We start from the raw sequence: 20,653 nt of genomic DNA, 5'->3' as shown, positions 1-20,653 counted from the left end.
TGAACTGAAGGAAGAAATACTTGTACTTTATTCATGAGGCAATGCAACATTAATATCATGGTATAATGTCACAAAGGGGGGAAGGGAAGAAAAAACGGTTCGTTGACTGGGAGAAGAGCAAAATGTCAATACCTTGTCAATACAAAGCTGAAGCAGTCAGTATACACAGGTGAACAAAATTGTATCAATCACTATCAAAATCCTTGCAATAACCATAATTGAATTTTTTTTTCAAATCAAAATCTATGAATTCCTATCTTCAGTATACATCACATTGTCAAGCATTCTTCATTTTGAGGGTAAAAAAGCCACCTCACACCAAAACAGAAGTCTCCCAATAAAGATCTGCAGTCAAACAAAATCCAGTGATCAGAGCACAGCAATACGCAGCATGTACAAGAAGTACAAGGATATCTAGCTACTGGTTACACAACAGATGAACTTGACGAAGATGAGATTTTCCTTGTATTTGAAAATGGGTATGTAAATGCCAATGCTTTATCAGCAATAAACTGGTTCTCCAAAATCAATCATTCAACCAAACCCATAAGTGGGGTCGGCTACATGAACCAGCAAAATAAGAAAGTAAATGGATGACATTATGAGTTTAGACTTTGAACTAACCTTTTAACCTCTCAAAAGACATTTCGAGCCCAATAGCAGTGATAGCACAGAAAGGACCAGTAAAGCTCGATGTAATCTGATACATCTATACAGCTACACTGCATATTGGAACATATATTTTTTCCCATAGCCCTTTTCTTGAAACTGCAGCGAAAACTAACTATTCCCTCATGTTGCTACATTACTTTCACATGATGACAAGGGCCTGGAAGTTTCACTGTCTCTCAAAACTCTGCTGTATGCAATTTTGAATGACTGTGAACAATGAGGTCTTCTCAGCAAACTTAACGGCACTCTTAGAGTTTGCTTTCGGTTTCTTTTTCCTCGAATTAAAATGCTGAAAGTTCTTTCATCATCTTCCACACGATGATTAGATTTAGGAACCTCAGCACTATCTTCAGACTTTTCCTTGGGAATGTCATCAGACTCATTACACACTGGCGTTGTCCCCTTTATATCCACACAAGAAGTTGGATCCTCTTTCTGCTTCTCATTCTCCAAACCAATCCAAGCCAATTTATCTGCATCATGTACCACCTCTGGCATGGAAAACACCACTTCTTTCTTTGCCTCCTCCCCACTACCAATATCATCAGGCAGAAGAGGGGCCAAACCTTGGCTGCTCTCAGAACTTGGAGATTGAGCCTTTTGCTCTGATACAGGTTCACATATTGGTTCAGCCACAGGTGGAATTACAGAGAACTCAACTGGGCGGCAACCAGGCCAAACGGTGCCAGGATTCATGTTGCATTGCCATACATAATGATTGCGATGGAAATGATTTCCACTTGGAGGAAAGCTGTTGGGTGGTACAGGCTGAGCTTGACTGTAAGGAGGATACATGAACGGCACCTGTTGTATAATATTTGGTGTAGTTGGTGGAGATGGGTATGGGTGATGAGGTGAGGAGCACAACGGATTAACAGCTGGCATTACGGGAGCAGGTCCAGGGTGGAGAGACATGTTCATAGGCCAAGGACCTACAGCTGGAACAGCACCTGGACCAGAAGGAAGATTCATGTTCAGAGGCAAGGGAGCAGACCGTGCAATAGCTGGTGATGGGTTAAATGGTGCAGCAGAAGCAGACAACTTCTTGCTGGGGATATCTGGTGCATCACTTAAATTTGCAACCATGGGTTTGTCCTCCAAATTCTCCTTTCCTTGCAAGGGAGGAGTTACAGCATTATGTTCTGTTTGAATGCCACAAGTTATGTCCATCTCAAACTTCACATCTTTTGAAGCACTCGTTGAATTCTTCGTCACATTATTTACAGACTCATTCTCAGGTAACACTTCATGGATGTCAATGGTATCACTCTCAGCCTTGTCACCAGTAGAAAGCACCATGGCACCAGCTGATCGACTTTCTTCCATATCCTGATGTCCTGGTAAGGAATCCTTGGAATTTGAAAGTGAACATTCATTAACCTCTTTAACCTTGTCTACCTCGACATCTGCCTTTTCAGAGGCAACAATTTCTCTAAAATCGCTGCTTACAGCATCTTCACATTTCTCTACAGTAGCCTCACCTTCATTTGGACTATCATTTTGGGGAGCACTAGCATGCAGTTTAGAAATTGTCCCTGGAGGTGCAACTGCAACATCCTTATAGGAAGGAGATTTGCCCAGCCTAACTATTGTAGGCTTCTCAAGACTTTGTCCAGATTCACTTTCTCTGCTAGAGACCTCCCGAGATTCATCTTTGGCAGAGGAAGGCACAGACTTAACCCTGTAAGTAACAGCTTTGACAATTCTTCTCCCAAATTTGCTGACTTGGGAAGCATTTTTAGCAGTATGCTGATCCATGTAACTAGCAGGTGACAATGCACGTTTCTTCAACACATAATAGTTAGTATTTTGGAGAGAATTATTAAGTCTGGCTGGATCACTTTCAACTTCTTTCTTTTGATAACCATATACTTTGCCAATTGTTGCACGCCGCTGTCTTACACGACGACCGTGTCCCCCAGCTGATCTTGGCCGTTGGACAGGCTGCCACCCATCCTCGGTTTCAATATTGGTTTCAGGTGACACTTTATTTGAAGAGACATGCTGCTTCTCTTGTGCAGGTTCAGACACAGGCACAACAGGCTGAACAGGCTCTAAAGTAACATCTGCCAATTTTTCTGCATCAGAAGTAACATCAGACTCAGCTTCACCATTAATGCTTTCAGGTTCATTATCACCCTCTGAAACAAGGGGATCTATGTCCTTTGGAGAAGAAATCTCGGGGGTGGGTTTGCTGGAAACCTGGTTAGCTTTCTCTTGGACCTGTAGATATAAAAAAACAGTAAAAATGAGAGAGAGCCTATAAACAATTGAATATTATATAAAAGCACAGTCAAGCACTGGTGTGAAACTTATTTCTTAATCAATGTTTCCAGTCCCTCGTAACCAATAATCAGATTTATGACAGGACACATAGATGGTCTAGACACCTTGCACAGACCAGATTGGCAAGGATGGCAACCAGGAACATGTTCATATTTGGTAGATGGAAAACAGGCAATTATACTCCATGCAGCTATTCATCTCTTAAATTCAAATCAGAAAGTCTAAAAATGAGCTTATTTTGGTTAACAATAATGGCTTCTTGGGTGTGAGAAATTTCAAATGGGAAGGAAATCCCCAAAACAAATTTAATTATTTATCAACAAAAAATTACCATGCGTGTGGAAAAATAAATGCAAAAAAAAAAAAAAAAAATTTACTATATCCTGCTAGTCTGTTACCATTGCTCTCATTCCCATTATTTAATTAGCAAACATAATGACTTTCTAGAGATGTGTGCCACCGTAAATGAGAGGAATAATCTACTTATCTACTGCATGTTTAAGATCCCGATTGCAATGGATGAAATGAAGTTTTACTTTTTTGCATTTGTCTCAGAATAAAAAGAGAACACTAAAAAGCTAACTGGGACTGTTATAGATCATCAAACAAAATTCTTATGAGGCAAGTCTTGTTTTAATTTGCATATCAAAAAAAATGCAATCTGGATTATATCTAAAAGACTAAAAAGAGCTTAAGTTACCTTCACAAAATAGCTTTTTCTCTTGACTGACATTGAATTTCTCCCTTTCGAATCAGGACTCGGATTTATGTAATCAAGCAAGTCTGAGACACTGACAATACGCAACAAAGGTTATGTGTAAGTCACAGGGTAGCATATATTACATAACACGTGCATTCATTCATATGGCAAGAAAGCCCACACTCAGAAGTACAATGACCCACTTAAAATCTGAATTAACGCTTTAACAGCCATGTTCATGAACAGTTCGTCAGAAAACCCACGTTTGGAACATATTATCACGGTACATCTGGTCTACTAAAAAACAAAATCTGAGATACATAGTATAGGCAACGCTTTAAATCAACAAATAGATTAGTGAACAAAAGTCACATACAGTACAAGGTACTGAGTAGCTTCATAAATCTATTCATATATATACCTAAGATGACCTTTGCTTGCTATAGATGCATCAGGTTTCCTTGTCCCATTTCTGGCAGCCTCTTGCTGTTCAAAAGCCTTGGATTCAAAATACTCAAGCCAAGCAGCAGCATCCTGCAGAGTAAATTGCAAACATGATTCTAGAATAAGACAAAATTGAAAAGTTCATGCTTAAAAAAATAACCACAATCACACACACACACACACACACAAAGAAGGCTTCTACCAAAGTCTTGTGCATATGAACCATTTTTTTTTTTTTACTTCTAGGAAAAGCATCACTATGAAGGAAAAGAAAAAACCCAAAGAACTTTAAATGCCCATTTTTTACTTGCGAGTCTCCAGCCCTTATGATGGCAACTGTGAACATTACAAAGCCTCATTTTCATTAGGAAAAAAAAGAGCCAAAATACCTGTGTGCGTAAATCGTCAGGCCCTAGCTTAGCCCGAAGAATTTGCAGGGTAGTCTGCTCATGCTGAACACTTAAAGGATATGCTTCCATTAATGAAAGTGCAATAGCAATGGCATGATAACTTGCTGCTGTCTGGAGAAAATGAGAAAAAATATATAAATATTGGTTAATCCAATTGTTGGAAGTATAAAGGAAGAGCAAGATGGATGGATGGAGGAAACTGAATCTGCAAGTAAATTAAAATAGAATAGCCTTGAAAGAGACAATAGCATAATCCGTATCACATTAATTACTCATAATAGTTGGCTATGTAGTTCCGATAAAAGGATGCCTAAGGTAATATTATTAAGATTCTCCATCATAGCATAGTAACTATGTTCCTCCGACACTCTGCTGTACGCGGTGTCGGGTGTCGGATCCTTCGACACGATATGACAGCCATATATATGGTGGCCTTACCGTGTCAGACACGACACCCAAATATAAGTCTGTGCAACATAGCATAGTAAACTTAAAAGAGGGGAAAAAATTATCCCTTTATCAATCCTAGATTAGATTTAATCAAACAAATCTTCCACAAAAAAGCACCTTCAATGAGACAGTAACAGACCCAAAGCTATCTCAAATAATAACTATCATGGTCTATTAGTCTGCCACAGATGACAGAAGCACTTAATAAAAGAAGCTGCTTCAATTTTTAAAGAAGGAACATTTTCTCATAAGCAAAACAAAGGTATGAAGGAATAACGAATAGAGGCTAGAATCATTTGTGCAAGACTGAGCATGTAAAGAACAAAACCTACTGAAGCTAAGACCAAAGACCCCCAACCTCTCTCATCTTGTGAGATATGTGTTATACTAAAAAATAACAATAGTCCAAAAGATTACAAGATATCAGAACATGGAGCCAGATTCCAGAATATACCAACGTAATTTACCTAGAAATGAAATATAAAATAAGATAAAGAGGAAAAAAACCTGAATGTGATCTGGTCCAAGTAACCTCTGGTTACACTTCAGAGCCTTGTGGAGGTATCTAAGAGCAACATGCACATTTCCGAGGCCTTCCTCCATCATTGCCACATTGATGTATGTGGCAGCGGTGTTAGGATGAGATGGACCGCATGTAAGATGTAATAGATACAATGCACGCTTGACATACCTGGGGAATACATTTAAATTCAATGTTTAGAGTGCATCTTGCACTTATTCCTTTATTTCAATTACACAAGAACTGGTGACACGTCAATCCCAAGAAATATATATGGTCTCTTGACTCTCTTCATTAACATGTTCATCGAGTATGAAGAGGATTTTCAAAGATTTAATGCAGGGTATGCAGCTGGGTGCTAATAATCAACATACAACATGTTGACAAAAACAGTTTTTTTTTTTAAAAAAAAAAAAAACTATTGACTCATAAAAGCCAAACCAGATGCACAATAACCACTGAATTAGATGATCATTATCACATGAACTTCTTAGAATCAGCAGGCAAATGCGGAAATGGTAAGACATGCAAAAAAAATTGGTAGGCTGGAAGGAGGAATCAGAAGAGCATTGACAATCAGAACATTTTACGAAAGCAACACTAGCTAAAAGAATACATACTTAAGAGCCAATTCCGTATGCTGAAGGCGGTAATAGAAAACAGCTAAATCTCCATAGCTTTTCATTGTGTCAGGATGATCGAGACCCAATTCCCTCTCATTGATGTCCAAAGCTTTTTGCTGGTAGATTGTAGCCTGCAATACAATTGTCTTAATAAGTCATTAAAGTAATGGACATGAGCTGGATGCAGCATGATAAGGTAAACATGTACTGTTAGGATTAGTGTGGAGATGGATAAATCAAGGAGGCATAAGGTGAAATCAATGAGGTGAAGATTTTGACCACTTTAAGAAAAGGGCTGACTTCAAATGAGCATATCTCTCAATCTAGAAAGGATTTTGAGATGATTCAAGTTGGATGTGATAGCTTATCTCAAGAGCTTTCCAACGACTGGTCATAAGCTAAATTTGGCCAAGAAACGAGGAAGTTATGGCTGTTTTACGAGAAGCTGTCCAGCAGGGGAATTCGGAGCGCCCGCTCCTATCCGAGGAGCGCCCGCTCCATTCGAGGCTCGTTTTCTATTTTTTCCAGTTTGTTTGAGCGGTCGCTCATGTTCTTTGGAGCGTCCGCTCCAATGGGTTTCACGGGGTTGCTCTGTTTTTTGGGCTCGGTTTTCTTTGTATGGTCATGATTAACTTTCTCCTCCCTCTTGATTAATCTTAGCCTTTGATTATCTCCTAATACCTAGACTATATATATTGTTTTTTAGATCTCTTATTTCATTATTCACAAATATAAACACTTAGAGAGAGAGTTTATGGAAGGTTTGTGAGGAGCATTTGAATTATACACAATTCATGCTTGTAATCTTGATTTCATTCATCATCAATAATACTCCATAGTGCAAGGGTGGGTTTTTTCTCCCGGTTCTCGGGTTTTCCCACGGTAACTTTGTCTCACCTTTACTTGCTTTAATTATTCATGGTTGTTCTTGATTGTTATACTTGCTTGTTCATTGTTGTTGTGGGTGGATTGCAATTAGTTTGAACCCTTAATCCTTACAATTGGTAACAGAGCCAGGTTTGAAGCTTTGGTGTTTTAGTGATTTAGGGTTTGTGTTAAACTTGAATTTGTGATTGAATTACAAAGTTTGGGTGTTTAGGTGTTCAAAGTTTGAATCTTGAGTGTCAAGTTGCATTCTTTGTTGTTGAAAACCTATTGTGAACTTTGTGTGTTTGATTTGCAATGGAGGAAGGCAAGTTGAGAATTGAGAAGTTTGATGGGAAGGATTTTGGTTTTTGGAAGATGCAAATAGAGGACTATTTGTATCAAAAGAACCTATATTTGCCTCTTACTAGTAAACCATCGGGTATGAAGGAAGAAGAGTGGAAAGTATTGGATAGACAAGCTCTTGGAGTGATTAGGTTGACATTAGCAAAGAGTGTTGCTTACAATGTTAAAGATGTGACAACGACGGTTGGTGTGATCAAAGCATTGTCCAATATGTATGAGAAGCCATCGGCTATGAACAAAGTGTTCTTAATGCGTCGTTTGTTTGAAATTGAGATGAATGATAGTGGTTCCGCCCCCGAACACATAAATGAATTCAATTCGATAATCTCTCAACTAGCTTCGGTTGAGATCAAGTTTGATGATGAGGTGAGGGCCTTGATTTTGTTGTCATCGTTGCCTAGAAGTTGGGATACCGTTGTAGCCGCCATTAGCAACTCTTCCGGGAAGTCGAAGTTGAAGTGTGATGATGTGAGGGACTTAATCTTGAGTGAGAGCTTGAGAAGGAAGAACTCGGGTGAATCATCGGGTGGTGCATATTCTAGTGAAGGTAGGGGACGTGGAAGACAACAAAGGGGTGCTCAAAGAGGAAGATCGAAGTCTAGAGGGAGGAGTAAGTCGAAAGGGAAGGTGAACATTGTGTGTTGGGGTTGTGGTGTGAAAGGGCATACAAAGAGGGATTGTCCTAATCCCAAGAAGAAGGGTGGTCCGAACCACAAGAAACACGATGATGCTAGTTCATCGGTTAGCTTGGCATCAAGCGATGAAATCGGTGATGCATTGATCTTGAGCGTTGATAGTCCCATTGAGTCTTGGATCCTTGATTCGGGAGCTTCATTTCATTCTTCTCCATGTAAGGAGATTTTCCAAAACTTCAAGAGTGGCAAGTTTGGAAAGGTGTACCTTGCGGATGATGAACCGTTGGATATTGTGGGGAAGGGAGATGTTATGATCAAGACTTTAAGTGGGAGCTCATGGAAGCTTGAAGATGTTAGGTACATACCTAAGCTAAGGAAGAATTTGATTTCGGTGGGTCAACTAGACTCAAGCGGTTTTAGAACCATGTTTGGTGAGGGTACTTGGAAGGTGTCGAAGGGAGCTATGGTGGTGGCTCGGGGCACGAAGACCGGTACCTTGTACACTACCTTAGGGTGTACAAGCATGATTGCTACAACCGCAAATGATGAGACTAAGCTTTGGCATACTCGGCTTGGTCACATGAGTGAGAAAGGGATGAAAATGCTAGCTTCAAAGGGTAAGTTGTCGGGGTTGAAATCAATCGACATGAAATTTTGTGAGACATGTGTTTTTGGCAAGCAAAAGAAGGTGTCTTTCACAAAAACCAAACGGTCCTTGAAGAAGGAAAAGCTAGAACTTGTGCACACGGATGTTTGGGGCCCATACCCCATCAAGTCCCTTGGTGGTTCTCACTACTTTGTTACTTTCATTGATGATTCAACACGGAAAGTATGGGTATATTTCATGAAGAACAAGTCGGAAGTGAATGAGAAGTTCAAGACTTGGAAGGCGGAGGTTGAAAATGTTTCGGGCAAGAAGATTAAGGCAATCAAGTCCGACAATGGAGGAGAGTATGAGTTGGAAGCTTACAAGAATATTTGTAAGGAGCATGGCATTGTTTTGGAGAGGACCATTCCCGGTAAACCTCGCCAAAACGGGGTAGCCGAGCGGATGAATAGGACTTTACTTGAGAGGGCAAGGTGTATGAGGTTGTTTGCGGGCCTCCCAAAATGTTTTTGGGCGGATGCCGTTAGTACCGCGGCTTACTTGATAAACCGTGGACCTTCGGTTCCCTTGGATTTCAAGATACCGGAGGAGGAGTGGAGTGGTAAGGAGGTGTCCTACACTCACTTGAAGACCTTTGGTTGTGTGGCCTATTTGCAATCCGAGAAGAGAGACAAGCTAGACCCAAAGGCCATCAAATGTTACTTCATCGGGTATGGATGTGAGAAATATGGTTATAGATTGTGGGATCCTAAGAATCGAAAGATTGTTAGGCATTGTGACATCACTTTTGATGAGAGCTCCTTGTATAAGGACAACTTTGGTGGGAAATCCGTTGAGAAAGAATCAATAGAAGATGAGTGGGAATTTGTTGAGATAGATGGTGAAGTTAGAAGTGGCAAGGAGGTTGAACAAGTAGAAATTGAGGTGCCAATCCAACAAGCATCTCCTCAACATGGTGCTCAAATTCCCGTGGATTCGGATTCTAGTGATTCGGATGATGATGATCATTTAGAGACGGATGAGCGAGTAGTTATGGGTGAGCCCGTTGTGGTTCAAGGAGAGCTTTCTACACCACCAACGGTGAGGAGATCATCAAGACCAATTAAGCCACCAAACCGATATTCTCCATCCTTGCATTATTTGTTGTTGACGGATTCCGGTGAGCCGGAATGTTATCAAGAGGCAATGGGCATGGGTGATTCGTTGAAGTGGGAGCAGGCAATGGAAGATGAGATGTCTTCATTGGAGAAGAACAACACTTGGGTGTTGGATGAGTTGCCTAAGGGCAAGAGAGCACTTTTGTGTAAGTGGATATTTCGAAAGAAAGAAGAACCAGATGGTACAATTCGGTACAAGGCAAGACTTGTGGTGAAAGGTTTTTCACAAAAGGAGGGAATTGATTATCACGAGATCTTTGCTCCGGTTGTGAAGTTGACCACTATAAGGATCTTGTTGGCTATAGTGGTTTCGGAGGACTTATTTCTTGAGCAAATGGATGTAAAAACCGCGTTTTTACATGGTGATTTGGAGGAGGAAATCTACATGAAGCAACCGGAAGGGTTTCAAGTTTCGGGTCAAGAGAACTTGGTGTGCAAGCTTAAACGGAGTCTATATGGGTTGAAACAAGCTCCGAGACAATGGTACAAGAAGTTTGACAATTTCATGCTAGGCAATGGTTTCGTGAGAGCGGAAGGTGACCATTGTTGCTACTTTCAAAGGTATGACAATGGCTATATCTATTTACTTTTGTATGTTGATGATATGTTGATTGCGGGAACTAGTATGCAAATTGTCAATGACTTGAAAAAGAAGTTGTCAAGAAGATTTGAGATGAAAGACTTGGGTGAGGCCAAGCAAATACTTGGCATGAGAATTTCTAGGGATAGCTCAACGGGTGTGTTGAAGTTATCTCAAGAGGAGTATGTCAAGAAGGTGCTCAAAAGATTTAACATGATTGATGCAAAGCCTCGAAGCTCACCTCTTTCAAGTGAACTCAAGTTGACCAAGGAGGATTGCCCAAAGACAAGGGAAGAGAAGGACAAAATGGCCATTGTCCCTTATGCTTCGGCCGTTGGTAGCATGATGTATGCTATGATTTGCACTAGGCCCGATATTGCTCACGCAGTGGGAGTTGTGAGTAGGTTCATGTCAAATCCGGGTGAGAGACATTGGGAAGCCGTGAAGTGGCTATTGAGGTATTTGTTGGGTACTTCAAGTATGGCTCTTTGCTTTGGAAGAAATGGAGTTGTTTTGGAAGGTTTTGTCGATGCCGATTTTGGAGGATGTTATGATTCAAGCAAAAGCACTTCGGGGTATGTGTATACTATTGGTGGTACGGCCATTAGTTGGATGAGCAAGCTCCAAAAGTGTGTCTCTATGTCTACGACGGAAGCCGAGTATGTTGCTATGTCGGAAGCGGGAAAAGAGATGGAATGGTTGAAGGGTTTCCTTGAAGAAATGGGCATGAAACAAGACGTTTGTGCGTTGTATAGTGATAGCCAAAGTGCGGTTCAATTGGCTAAGAATCCTATGTTTCATTATCGCACTAAACACATCAAGAGGCGTTATCACTACACTAGGAGTTTAGTGAAGGACGGCACGATGTGTTTGAGGAAGATTGCCGGTTCTAAGAATCCGGCGGATATGCTCACTAAGGTTGTTTCTAGTGACAAATTGAGGTTGTGTAGGACCTCAATTGGACTCCATCATTAATTGATGGAGTGTTGCGCTATGGTGAAAAATTTGTTTTTGATGATTGTGTTGAGTGCTCTTGAGGAAGGTGTATATATGGATTTCTATGGTGCATGCATGATTGATCCTATCTCCAAGTGGGAGATTGTTAGGATTAGTGTGGAGATGGATAAATCAAGGAGGCATAAGGTGAAATCAATGAGGTGAAGATTTTGACCACTTTAAGAAAAGGGCTGACTTCAAATGAGCATATCTCTCAATCTAGAAAGGATTTTGAGATGATTCAAGTTGGATGTGATAGCTTATCTCAAGAGCTTTCCAACGACTGGTCATAAGCTAAATTTGGCCAAGAAACGAGGAAGTTATGGCTGTTTTACGAGAAGCTGTCCAGCAGGGGAATTCGGAGCGCCCGCTCCTATCCGAGGAGCGCCCGCTCCATTCGAGGCTCGTTTTCTATTTTTTCCAGTTTGTTTGAGCGGTCGCTCATGTTCTTTGGAGCGTCCGCTCCAATGGGTTTCACGGGGTTGCTCTGTTTTTTGGGCTCGGTTTTCTTTGTATGGTCATGATTAACTTTCTCCTCCCTCTTGATTAATCTTAGCCTTTGATTATCTCCTAATACCTAGACTATATATATTGTTTTTTAGATCTCTTATTTCATTATTCACAAATATAAACACTTAGAGAGAGAGTTTATGGAAGGTTTGTGAGGAGCATTTGAATTATACACAATTCATGCTTGTAATCTTGATTTCATTCATCATCAATAATACTCCATAGTGCAAGGGTGGGTTTTTTCTCCCGGTTCTCGGGTTTTCCCACGGTAACTTTGTCTCACCTTTACTTGCTTTAATTATTCATGGTTGTTCTTGATTGTTATACTTGCTTGTTCATTGTTGTTGTGGGTGGATTGCAATTAGTTTGAACCCTTAATCCTTACATGTACTTCGTATAAGAGATGCATTATATTATTTCTGTCAGGTCATGGAACTGAAATTTGACACTAACCTGGTTAAAATCTCCAGTATGATACAAGACCACAGCAAGGAGACTGTAAGCACCTGCAGTCATTCGATGATAGGGACCACAAACTGCTACCAGCTTCGCTAAAGCCTGTAAAGCCCCCACAGCAAATTGCAAGCATCTTAAGCACCATGTAACAGTTACTTTTATAGTATTATTTGAAGATTGTCAAAAAAAAAAAAAAAAGGTAGCTCATCGAAAGTCAAAAACCTTTGTCCCATAATTAACTGCATCTTCAAGCTTTCCTTTATCTAAAGCTGTTTTTGAGGACTCCAAAAGCTGTCTGCCATCAGCAGATGAACATGCTGCTTGCTGCAGGAGGTAAAATTACATAAAACAACTTAATTGTCAGCCTCAGACAGCATACAATGGGATTTTTCTTACTACTCTGCTTGAAATCCACAAAAAGAAAATCTCAATTCTCACCTTGTGGACAGGTGTCAGGCTAACGATATCTGTTTTACGGAAAGGATTGGGAGAATTCATATCATAATCCCTTGGAACTAATTCAAGACCCACCTGAAAATGGTAAAGATATAATTACTCCGCTCTGTGATCAATCCAACCTTTACAGTTCACTATGATCACTAGGCAAATATCAAGAAAATTTGAAGTCATGAATGCCTAGATTTAGTAGATTTTCTGTTAGAACTTTCGTTTGATACGGTAAGAGTTTTGAATAGCATCAACCTCGCCCAGAAATCACCTTGTTCCAGTTTTCGGGATTCGAAGAAACTACTGTATCGGCAGAAAGGTTTCCAGCCTACCTACGGGATAGATAAACACCAGATCCTATTGTTGTTGTGGGATGGAGCATAATATAAGCAAAAATGTATTGAGTACACTTAAAGTAAAAGGAACATAATAAAGAAAATACACCAATAAATTCGGTCAATAAAAACAGCCAGTACAAGCCCAATCCTAATAACTATTCAAACATGGATTCCAAGGTTTCTCAAAAAAAAATTGCTTTTCTTGAGGAAATTGGCAAATTGCGTTAGAATTAGATCCATATTTCTCTTTTGCACTGAGTCAACATCTCCCAACCATTCCAACAAAACTTGCTACCCCTGGTCTCCTAACTATAAACACTTCAGTTTCTTAAGTAAAAACTATCATTTAGAAAGTCTTCCCAGAACATGGAAGGCCTTTCCTAAATTTGGTGTATAATTTTCCAATCCCCTGGACCTAATATTGATAGGTATATAAACAAGTACAGTAACAACCATGTCTTTAAACAACGAAATTTGAATTCAGATTATGACCACCTACCTTTTGACAAAGTCCACGTAGAATGGCAAATTTCCTAAGATCTTTGAAATTAAAACCATTGACATCCCAGTCATATCGCTTCATCAAGAATATTTCCAGCCATCTCCATACCAGGGAGTGGACATTGTGTGATTTTTCTGAATTAACAGTTTCAGGAGCCCCCAGCATTAAATTTAAAGCTGAAGCAACAGTCACAGCCACTTCGTCAGTATCAACAGAAGCAATCACTGCTTGGAGGATGTGCTTATAAGCTCGAACAATCATCTCATGGATACAGAGAGACTGAACATGAGACAGCTTTTCCGACAACTTCACCTGATCAAAATTTTAAAAAATGCATCAGCCAGGCTTACCTGAATGCAGAGGTTGACTACTACTTTCAGAAAAAAATAATCATATTGGTTTAGTGCAGTGAACATTTAGCTTCTATGCGCTATTTTTACTTACACCAATCACATAGGTGTATTGTGGATTTGTGGTTACACTGACATGCAACTTGCTGGAAATTGCAAATTCTTGCTTTTTTTCCCTGACACAATTGCTAGCACAGGTATATACACTGACATACACATTTCAGAAATCGTAGATACTACAGGAGTTTTTAATGTTCGCCCATCACTGATTGACTGCCTACACCAAGCTAATAGTCAATGTCAAAGAGAATAAAAATGTATACCACACTCTGTATTAGTTGCATTGAGAGATTTACTTATCAACTATCCCATTTTCTTGACTTGAGATTAAATTGCCATACTTCTAAAGTTTAAATGAGATTTTACAGTAACGTATTCTTTTTGGTCATCCTAGTTCATTTTATTACTAAATTATCCAAGAACCATGGCAGATTAGATCAGAGAGCTTACAACACATCCAAGCGAATTCATTCGGAGACCTCTTGTGTGCATAAAATCAGTTAGTGTTCGTCCATCGACAGGTGAGAGTTCTAATGAGCCAAAATCTGCTACCTGTGCATCATAAATGGTTATACAAGAAATTGCAGGAATTGTATTTTGAGCAGAGAAATTAGAAATTTATCATATATGATAAAACAAGAGTACCAGCTTAGGCAGAGCAACTTCATCATAATATTTCTGGGAGAGGTCAATTAGTTCTTGCAAAGACTGCACCCAAAACATTTGCATTAAATCAGCAAGTATTCGGCAAGTATTCAGCAAGCAATAAAATAAAGTATCCTCCTCTGAGTTCCTAGAAATACTACCTTCAGGTGCAATCCTGTATCTGATTCTTTTAAACGACTGAAAGCTGCATCTGACAAGATAGTTTTGAGAGCAAGCTCACTCTCACTTGGACTGGTGTTGGACTGTGCTTCAGTAGAGGAGACAGAAGCAGCACTGCTTGAATTTGAAGGTGCTTTATCAGAATGTACTTGAGAATTCCCTTCTGATTTCTTGTTCTTGAGAGATCTAAGGGGTGTTCCCAATCCCTCAACCTTCATCTCATTCTTCGCCTTTGAAGCAGAAGGTTTCTTGTCTTTCTCTGAACTTTTTTGATCCTGAAGATGTTGAATCCAACACGCTCCTAGCTCCCATCTCACGTAACTATCTTGTTTTGTGTTCTCTACCTGAAGCTTGGCAAGACTGTCATCCAATAGTTTCTCCACAAAAGCTTGAGCTGTGTTGAGTCTTTGACTCTCAGACTGATCAGATTGAGTTACCCATTTGTGATTGTCTGTAGCTGCTCCCTTATGAAGCAACAGTCTTAAACTGCAAGGAATAATTGGCAAAAAAGTGTAAATTATCATAGCAGCAACAGAGAGACATTTACAGGAGAGCTAGAATATTTTTGAGTTAATTTCAAGTTTTTCAACCCATCCCACCCAGACAGTAATCAAGACTGGATAAAAATAAAGCAACTTAGAATTCACATCAAACACCAACACCCACACGCAGCAGCTGACCTCAATTTTTCGAGTGAGTAAGTCAGAGATGGTGACCTGTTAATATTGAGTGCATTTGCACCGCCTTCTGGCTGATCAAAAGCTTCTATGCTAGGTGACAATGAATCCACCGCTGCATCCTCTTTGACTTCAACCCTCACCGTGACAATGTAACCAGCATATCTCAGATTTACAGAGCCTAAACTGCTGATATCCTGCAACAAAAGCATAAAGTTCAGTTAGCCACTTATCTCAGCCAGCCAACAGATCCAAGCTCATAAAACTGTGAATATGTCTTACATGAGCAGCAGTATTCTCATCTGCCGTAATTCCTTTCAGCAGGTTTTTCTCCGTTAGCGCCCTCTGATCCAAACCGGTCGCACGAAGCCCATCAATTTTAGTGTCCAGCTTACTGCTAGCAAGAGCAACATCCTTCACAACAGTGATGTTCAAATCGCCAACCTTCTCAGCATGAATAATCTCGTCATTTACAGTTGAGTTAGTCACCCTCATTTTCTCCATTACATGTTGCAAGGTAGAAATTGCCCTAAAAATTGCTACATCTACGAACAAGCTATGAATAAGAAAAGCCTTTCTATCCCGTAATTGCCTCTCTTCAGGAGTCTTACAAGGCATTGATGCAACAAAACGGAATTCATTTGCCCAAGGTATTAGATCACTTTTTCCATCTCTTCCCCAACCACCACCATTGCCACCCCAAGTTTCATCCTCTACAGGAAGAGGGGGAAATGTCGAAAGTGAATGTGTTGCAGACGGAGGAATGAGCCATGTATTGGCTCTGAAGCCATACGGCAGATTACCAAACTGCAAAAGTTGAGAGAAACAAAATAAATTTAAAGGAATACAACCAGGAAAACAGCAGGATTTTTTATTTTTTTTTTAACGGAACTTCATTCTTGGAGGCAAACACCAACAGAAGATAAAGAAAAGTACCTTGTTGCGCTCTGAGAAAGCTTTCATGAGCTCATCATAAGCCTACAAGTTGGAACACCATAAGAATATAATTAAAGTTTAACGAGTAAAACAGAATAGTTAATATGCCACTGTAATGCAAGAAAATATAAAAATGTCATAAGCCTTATAACGAATTTGCTCTTCGACCAAATTTAGGTCCCAAAAATTGCAAGTTGCTCCAAAGAGGAAAGGGCTTCTACATTATCTATGGTGGATGACAAGGCTAAAGGATGCTCTAACATCGTACACATGCACTACAAAGACTGACAAGAAGTGTCTTAAAATGTCAACCTTATCTCACTGTCTCAAAAAATCTATGAAGTAATTATAAAAATGGAGTAATCTACTTAAAGCATTTCAACAAGACGTGTCTTTTGCAAATTATGTTACTCCTAATTTGAAACACATTCTAAATTCAGCTGTTAAAAGTACAGCATGTAACTCACACTATCAAAAGCTCTACTTAGTTGTCTTAGAAGATCAACAAGGTTGTGACTGAGAACACGATGCTTCCCAATACTGATGAAACCTCGCTTACAAGCCTCAACAAGAACCACCTTGCCATTGCACAGCTTAACCTGCCCAAATCAATATGAATCTCTTATAATTAAGGACAAAAATGAGACAGACTAAAAACGTCTCTCATTTGACATTAGACATAAACAAAGAGAAACAGTCACCCTTATTATTGACCACAATTAATCCAAAACATAATATTGTACAATACAGATCAACAATCACTAATATTTCATAAAGTATGATCCACTCCTCAAACAAGTCACTTCTTTTCCTAATTAAATCAATCAATTCTATTTCTTCAAAAAAAAAAAAAAAAAAAAAAAAAAAAAAAAAAAAACACTATTTCATTAATGCAACATTTAGAAGCAATAACGCAAACGGATTATATATCATCTCGCGTAATCAACTAGCTACATCAATGAAAACAAAAATTATCATCCAAGATTACACAAAATATATCACTAAACATCCAGAAACAGTGGATAAATCAAATTAACTACCAATCCTTTTTGAAATCCAAACAAACACTTCAAAAGAAATCAAAGGAGCATAATTAAACACAAAATAAGAAAAATCAACTTACATCTATGAAAAAAAGGTGATCATCCTCCAAAACCTGATCATCAGTCTGCTTTGAAGCCCTTCGTATAACTACAAATCATCACAAAACCATCCATAAAATCAAATTCCACCATTTTCTTCACAATTCATCCAAAAAACAAATAAATCAAATCAAATTCAATACATACATTGAAGAGGAGGAGAGAGATGAGCAAGAGAGAAGAACTCGTAGAAGCTACCAAGCTTAGGGCACGAATTATTCGTCTCTCCCTCACCATCAATCATCATCGAAACATCATCTTTCGTCGCAGATTTTCCGGCGAAATCCTCCGTTGCCGATGCTGTCGCCGGCGTCGGCGATTGTTTGCCGGAGTTCGACTTATTGCCGGACTTCTTCGCCGACGACGAAGACTTATCCTGCGCACCACGCGTATTTTTCGCATCCTCAGTTTTCGCCCCTTCTTTGGCGCTCGCAGAAGGTCCGAAGCTCGTTGTGCATGCTACAATGTCGAGTAGTCTTCTAACGTGCGCTGCTGCACTTTCCTTATCGTACGCCTCTGTAAATTGACGGAAATTAAGAAGATTAGACTGAGTGAAACGGTGACGTTTAATCGTTTTGATAAGATAAAACGACGTCGGTTAGTGGGTGAGGGTTTAAGTTACCTTCAATGAGTGTGAGAGTGCAGGGTTTAAGAGCTGCAACGTCCACCGTGTCTTTTAGACGTGGGCCCCTGATCTGTACATTTTTAATAGGATACCAAAAACAAATAATGTTACGTAATTTTATTTTACTTTTTATAGAAATAAAGTTAAAAGGGCAAAAAGAATTTGTCATCCCCACTTTTAAAGTTTTTTTTTTTTTTAGGGATTTTTTTTTTAGCAAGGTGAGTCATTGGATAAAGAAAACTAAAAGGATTGGATATTAACCTCATGTGATAAGGTAAAATTAGTGATGTTGCAAGTCATTGTATTGACTGAGAGAAGCTTGCGGATATCAATAATCCTATCCGTGGATATTCCCTGCAAAATTAATGAGAGTTTAAGTTAGTGTAAATTATTAGTTGTAAATAAACATGTAAAGATTGGATAGTCACAAAGCTAATACAAATAGAACAAAAGATTGTGTATAATTACTCTCTTAAATTGTTGAAAATGTATACCTTGTGTGGAGCACATAACATGCTTGGTTTTACACGGCATGTTTAATTTCAAAAGAACCATTCACGCTTAAGATATTAAGACTTTTGACAAATTACGTACAATAGTTTTTGTATTAAGTGCATACTGAGCGCTAGTGTCCCTTTCTTATGTAATATGATTAATTAATTTCAGGAGTGTGATTGAATAATTACTCATAAATCAATTTTTTTACATAATCATGCATGTTGTAAAGTGAATTTCATGCAATCTTATATTTTTCATGTTTACTTACATGACACTAATTGTAGAAGCCAATAAATTGTTTATTTTCACTTTTCATAAGGGGGCGGTTTTAATTTAGTAAGTTCATCCAAGAGTATAAACATCATGCATCAAATAAGTAATGGATGACTAGACCAGACATCTACTATTGTGCAAAATTTTAAATGCCAAAGCACCCACAAGATTTGATACCCACCAATAAAGAAAATGACACCTACCATTGAGTCTTGGCCTATAAAATCTTACGTTCCATTCAAGAAGATAAGTGCATATTCAACACAAATAAAATAAATAAATAAATAATAAAACTGAACCATGTATATTCTACGTTAAATAGTATATTTACTATACCGATATAACATCCAAATTAAGGAGACTTTAACTAGAAGCGTATATATATTACTTTCATTCGAATTAAATTGTCACGAAACTATATCAAATTAATACGACTGTCGAAGAGGGATGTACCACAAGGTGTGGATATCCCCCTATTTGTGAAAAAGGAGATTGTGGTAAACTTGTTGCACCCCACAACCACACCCCAAACAATAAAAACCAGTGGAAACTCTGTTTTTCATTGACACAAAAAAAAAAATACACACACTATTAAAACATGAAAAAATGAGTAAGTATTATTATAAACCTTTAAGACTACACTGGTTTCATCGGGAAGGTTCACTGTGATATCCATAACAACTGGAAGAACTGAAAAATATTCACAAACAACAGAATTGTTAGTATATTAAACAGAATTAATCAAATACTTCTTTATATTAAAAAAAAATGTGTACAAATAAAAAAAAAAAAAAAAAAAACTTTACTTTTCTCTTCTTTCTTCTTCTTCTCTCCTTTGCTCTTTCCTCTTCCATTTTTGGGTGCCATTTCTAATTAAATTGTAAACTTTTTTTGTAAAAAAATGAAATTAATTAATTAATTAATTTCAATTCTAAAATGCAAAATTACCAACTTTAATCCAAAATTAAGGAAATTAAGCAAATGGGTGATTCAAAATTTTGTTAAATTCAGTGTTTCTGACAGATTTTAATCTGTCTTTTCAAAAGAATCAGTAAATCTTACCAGCAAGTACAAATCCCAAAGCCCAAAAAACAGGGGAATAGTGAAACAGAGCAAAATTTCAGTAAAAAGGTTTTAAGTAGGATAAGATAGGAGTTTAAGAAGTAGCAGAAAAACTAAATTTGAAAATGAAGTTGAGCATTGAGTTTTTAGAGAGAGAAAGAGGAGGGAGAAAGAGAGGAGAAAAATTGGTGGGACAGAAAAACAGGGGAGTTAAATAAAATTGTAAATGGGAGATTGAAAACAGAGGAGGTGGGTATGATAAGGAAGGAAGGGTGGAGATTTAAGGCTCAGATATAACTTGGCATTTTGTGCTCTATTTTTATGGTTTTTTTTTTTTTTAAAAAAAAATTATTACTATTATTTTGGGTTTGAAATAATGCCCAAATTTTCTGCCTTGCATATGGGGTATAAATGTATAAATTTTAATTTTTATTGTTTTTGCAAATTTGGATTTTTTTTTTTTGGGGGGGTTGTTTGTATATATTAATGATACGGAGTAATAAATAAGAAGTGATAAGGAGTACTAAATCAAAAGTGATACGGATCAGAATTTAAAAAAAAAAAACAAAAGTGATACGGAGTAATAAATCAAAAGTGATCTGATACGGAGTAAAATAAAAAACCAAAAGTGTGATACAGAGT

General features: G+C 38.4%; 1 protein-coding gene across 3 annotated transcripts; it reads right to left on the bottom strand.

Moving 5' to 3' along the window:
* Positions 1-102: 102 nt before the first annotated feature.
* LOC145586864 (protein REDUCED CHLOROPLAST COVERAGE 1-like) lies at positions 103-20,232 on the bottom strand. Of its 3 annotated transcripts, none has more exons than XM_081643822.1 (25): positions 20,012-20,232; positions 19,756-19,834; positions 19,578-19,639; positions 18,440-18,532; positions 18,176-18,248; positions 17,701-18,069; positions 17,535-17,602; positions 16,879-17,010; positions 16,412-16,453; positions 15,758-16,282; positions 15,515-15,672; positions 14,780-15,284; positions 14,619-14,681; positions 14,424-14,525; positions 13,561-13,875; positions 12,715-12,807; positions 12,499-12,600; positions 12,274-12,378; positions 6,103-6,236; positions 5,470-5,653; positions 4,492-4,623; positions 4,080-4,192; positions 3,659-3,749; positions 625-2,895; positions 103-345 (listed from the first exon to the last, which is right to left on the bottom strand). In XM_081643822.1, the coding sequence occupies exons 2-24, from the start codon at positions 19,814-19,816 to the stop codon at positions 793-795; spliced, it is 5,625 nt and encodes a 1,874-aa protein (XP_081499948.1). In that variant the 5' UTR covers positions 19,817-19,834; positions 20,012-20,232; the 3' UTR covers positions 103-345; positions 625-792. The 3 variants fall into 3 exon arrangements, with proteins under 3 accessions (XP_081499948.1, XP_081499950.1, XP_081499949.1); XM_081643824.1 differs by having other exon boundaries at positions 19,756-19,818; XM_081643823.1 differs by having other exon boundaries at positions 19,756-20,232.
* Between the last annotated feature and the right edge of the window lie 421 nt (positions 20,233-20,653).

Source organism: Chenopodium album, chromosome 16 (assembly GCF_948465745.1).
Source record: "Chenopodium album chromosome 16, dcCheAlbu1.1, whole genome shotgun sequence".
NCBI lineage: Eukaryota > Viridiplantae > Streptophyta > Magnoliopsida > Caryophyllales > Amaranthaceae > Chenopodium > Chenopodium album.
This window is presented reverse-complemented; position numbering and strand designations above follow the sequence as displayed.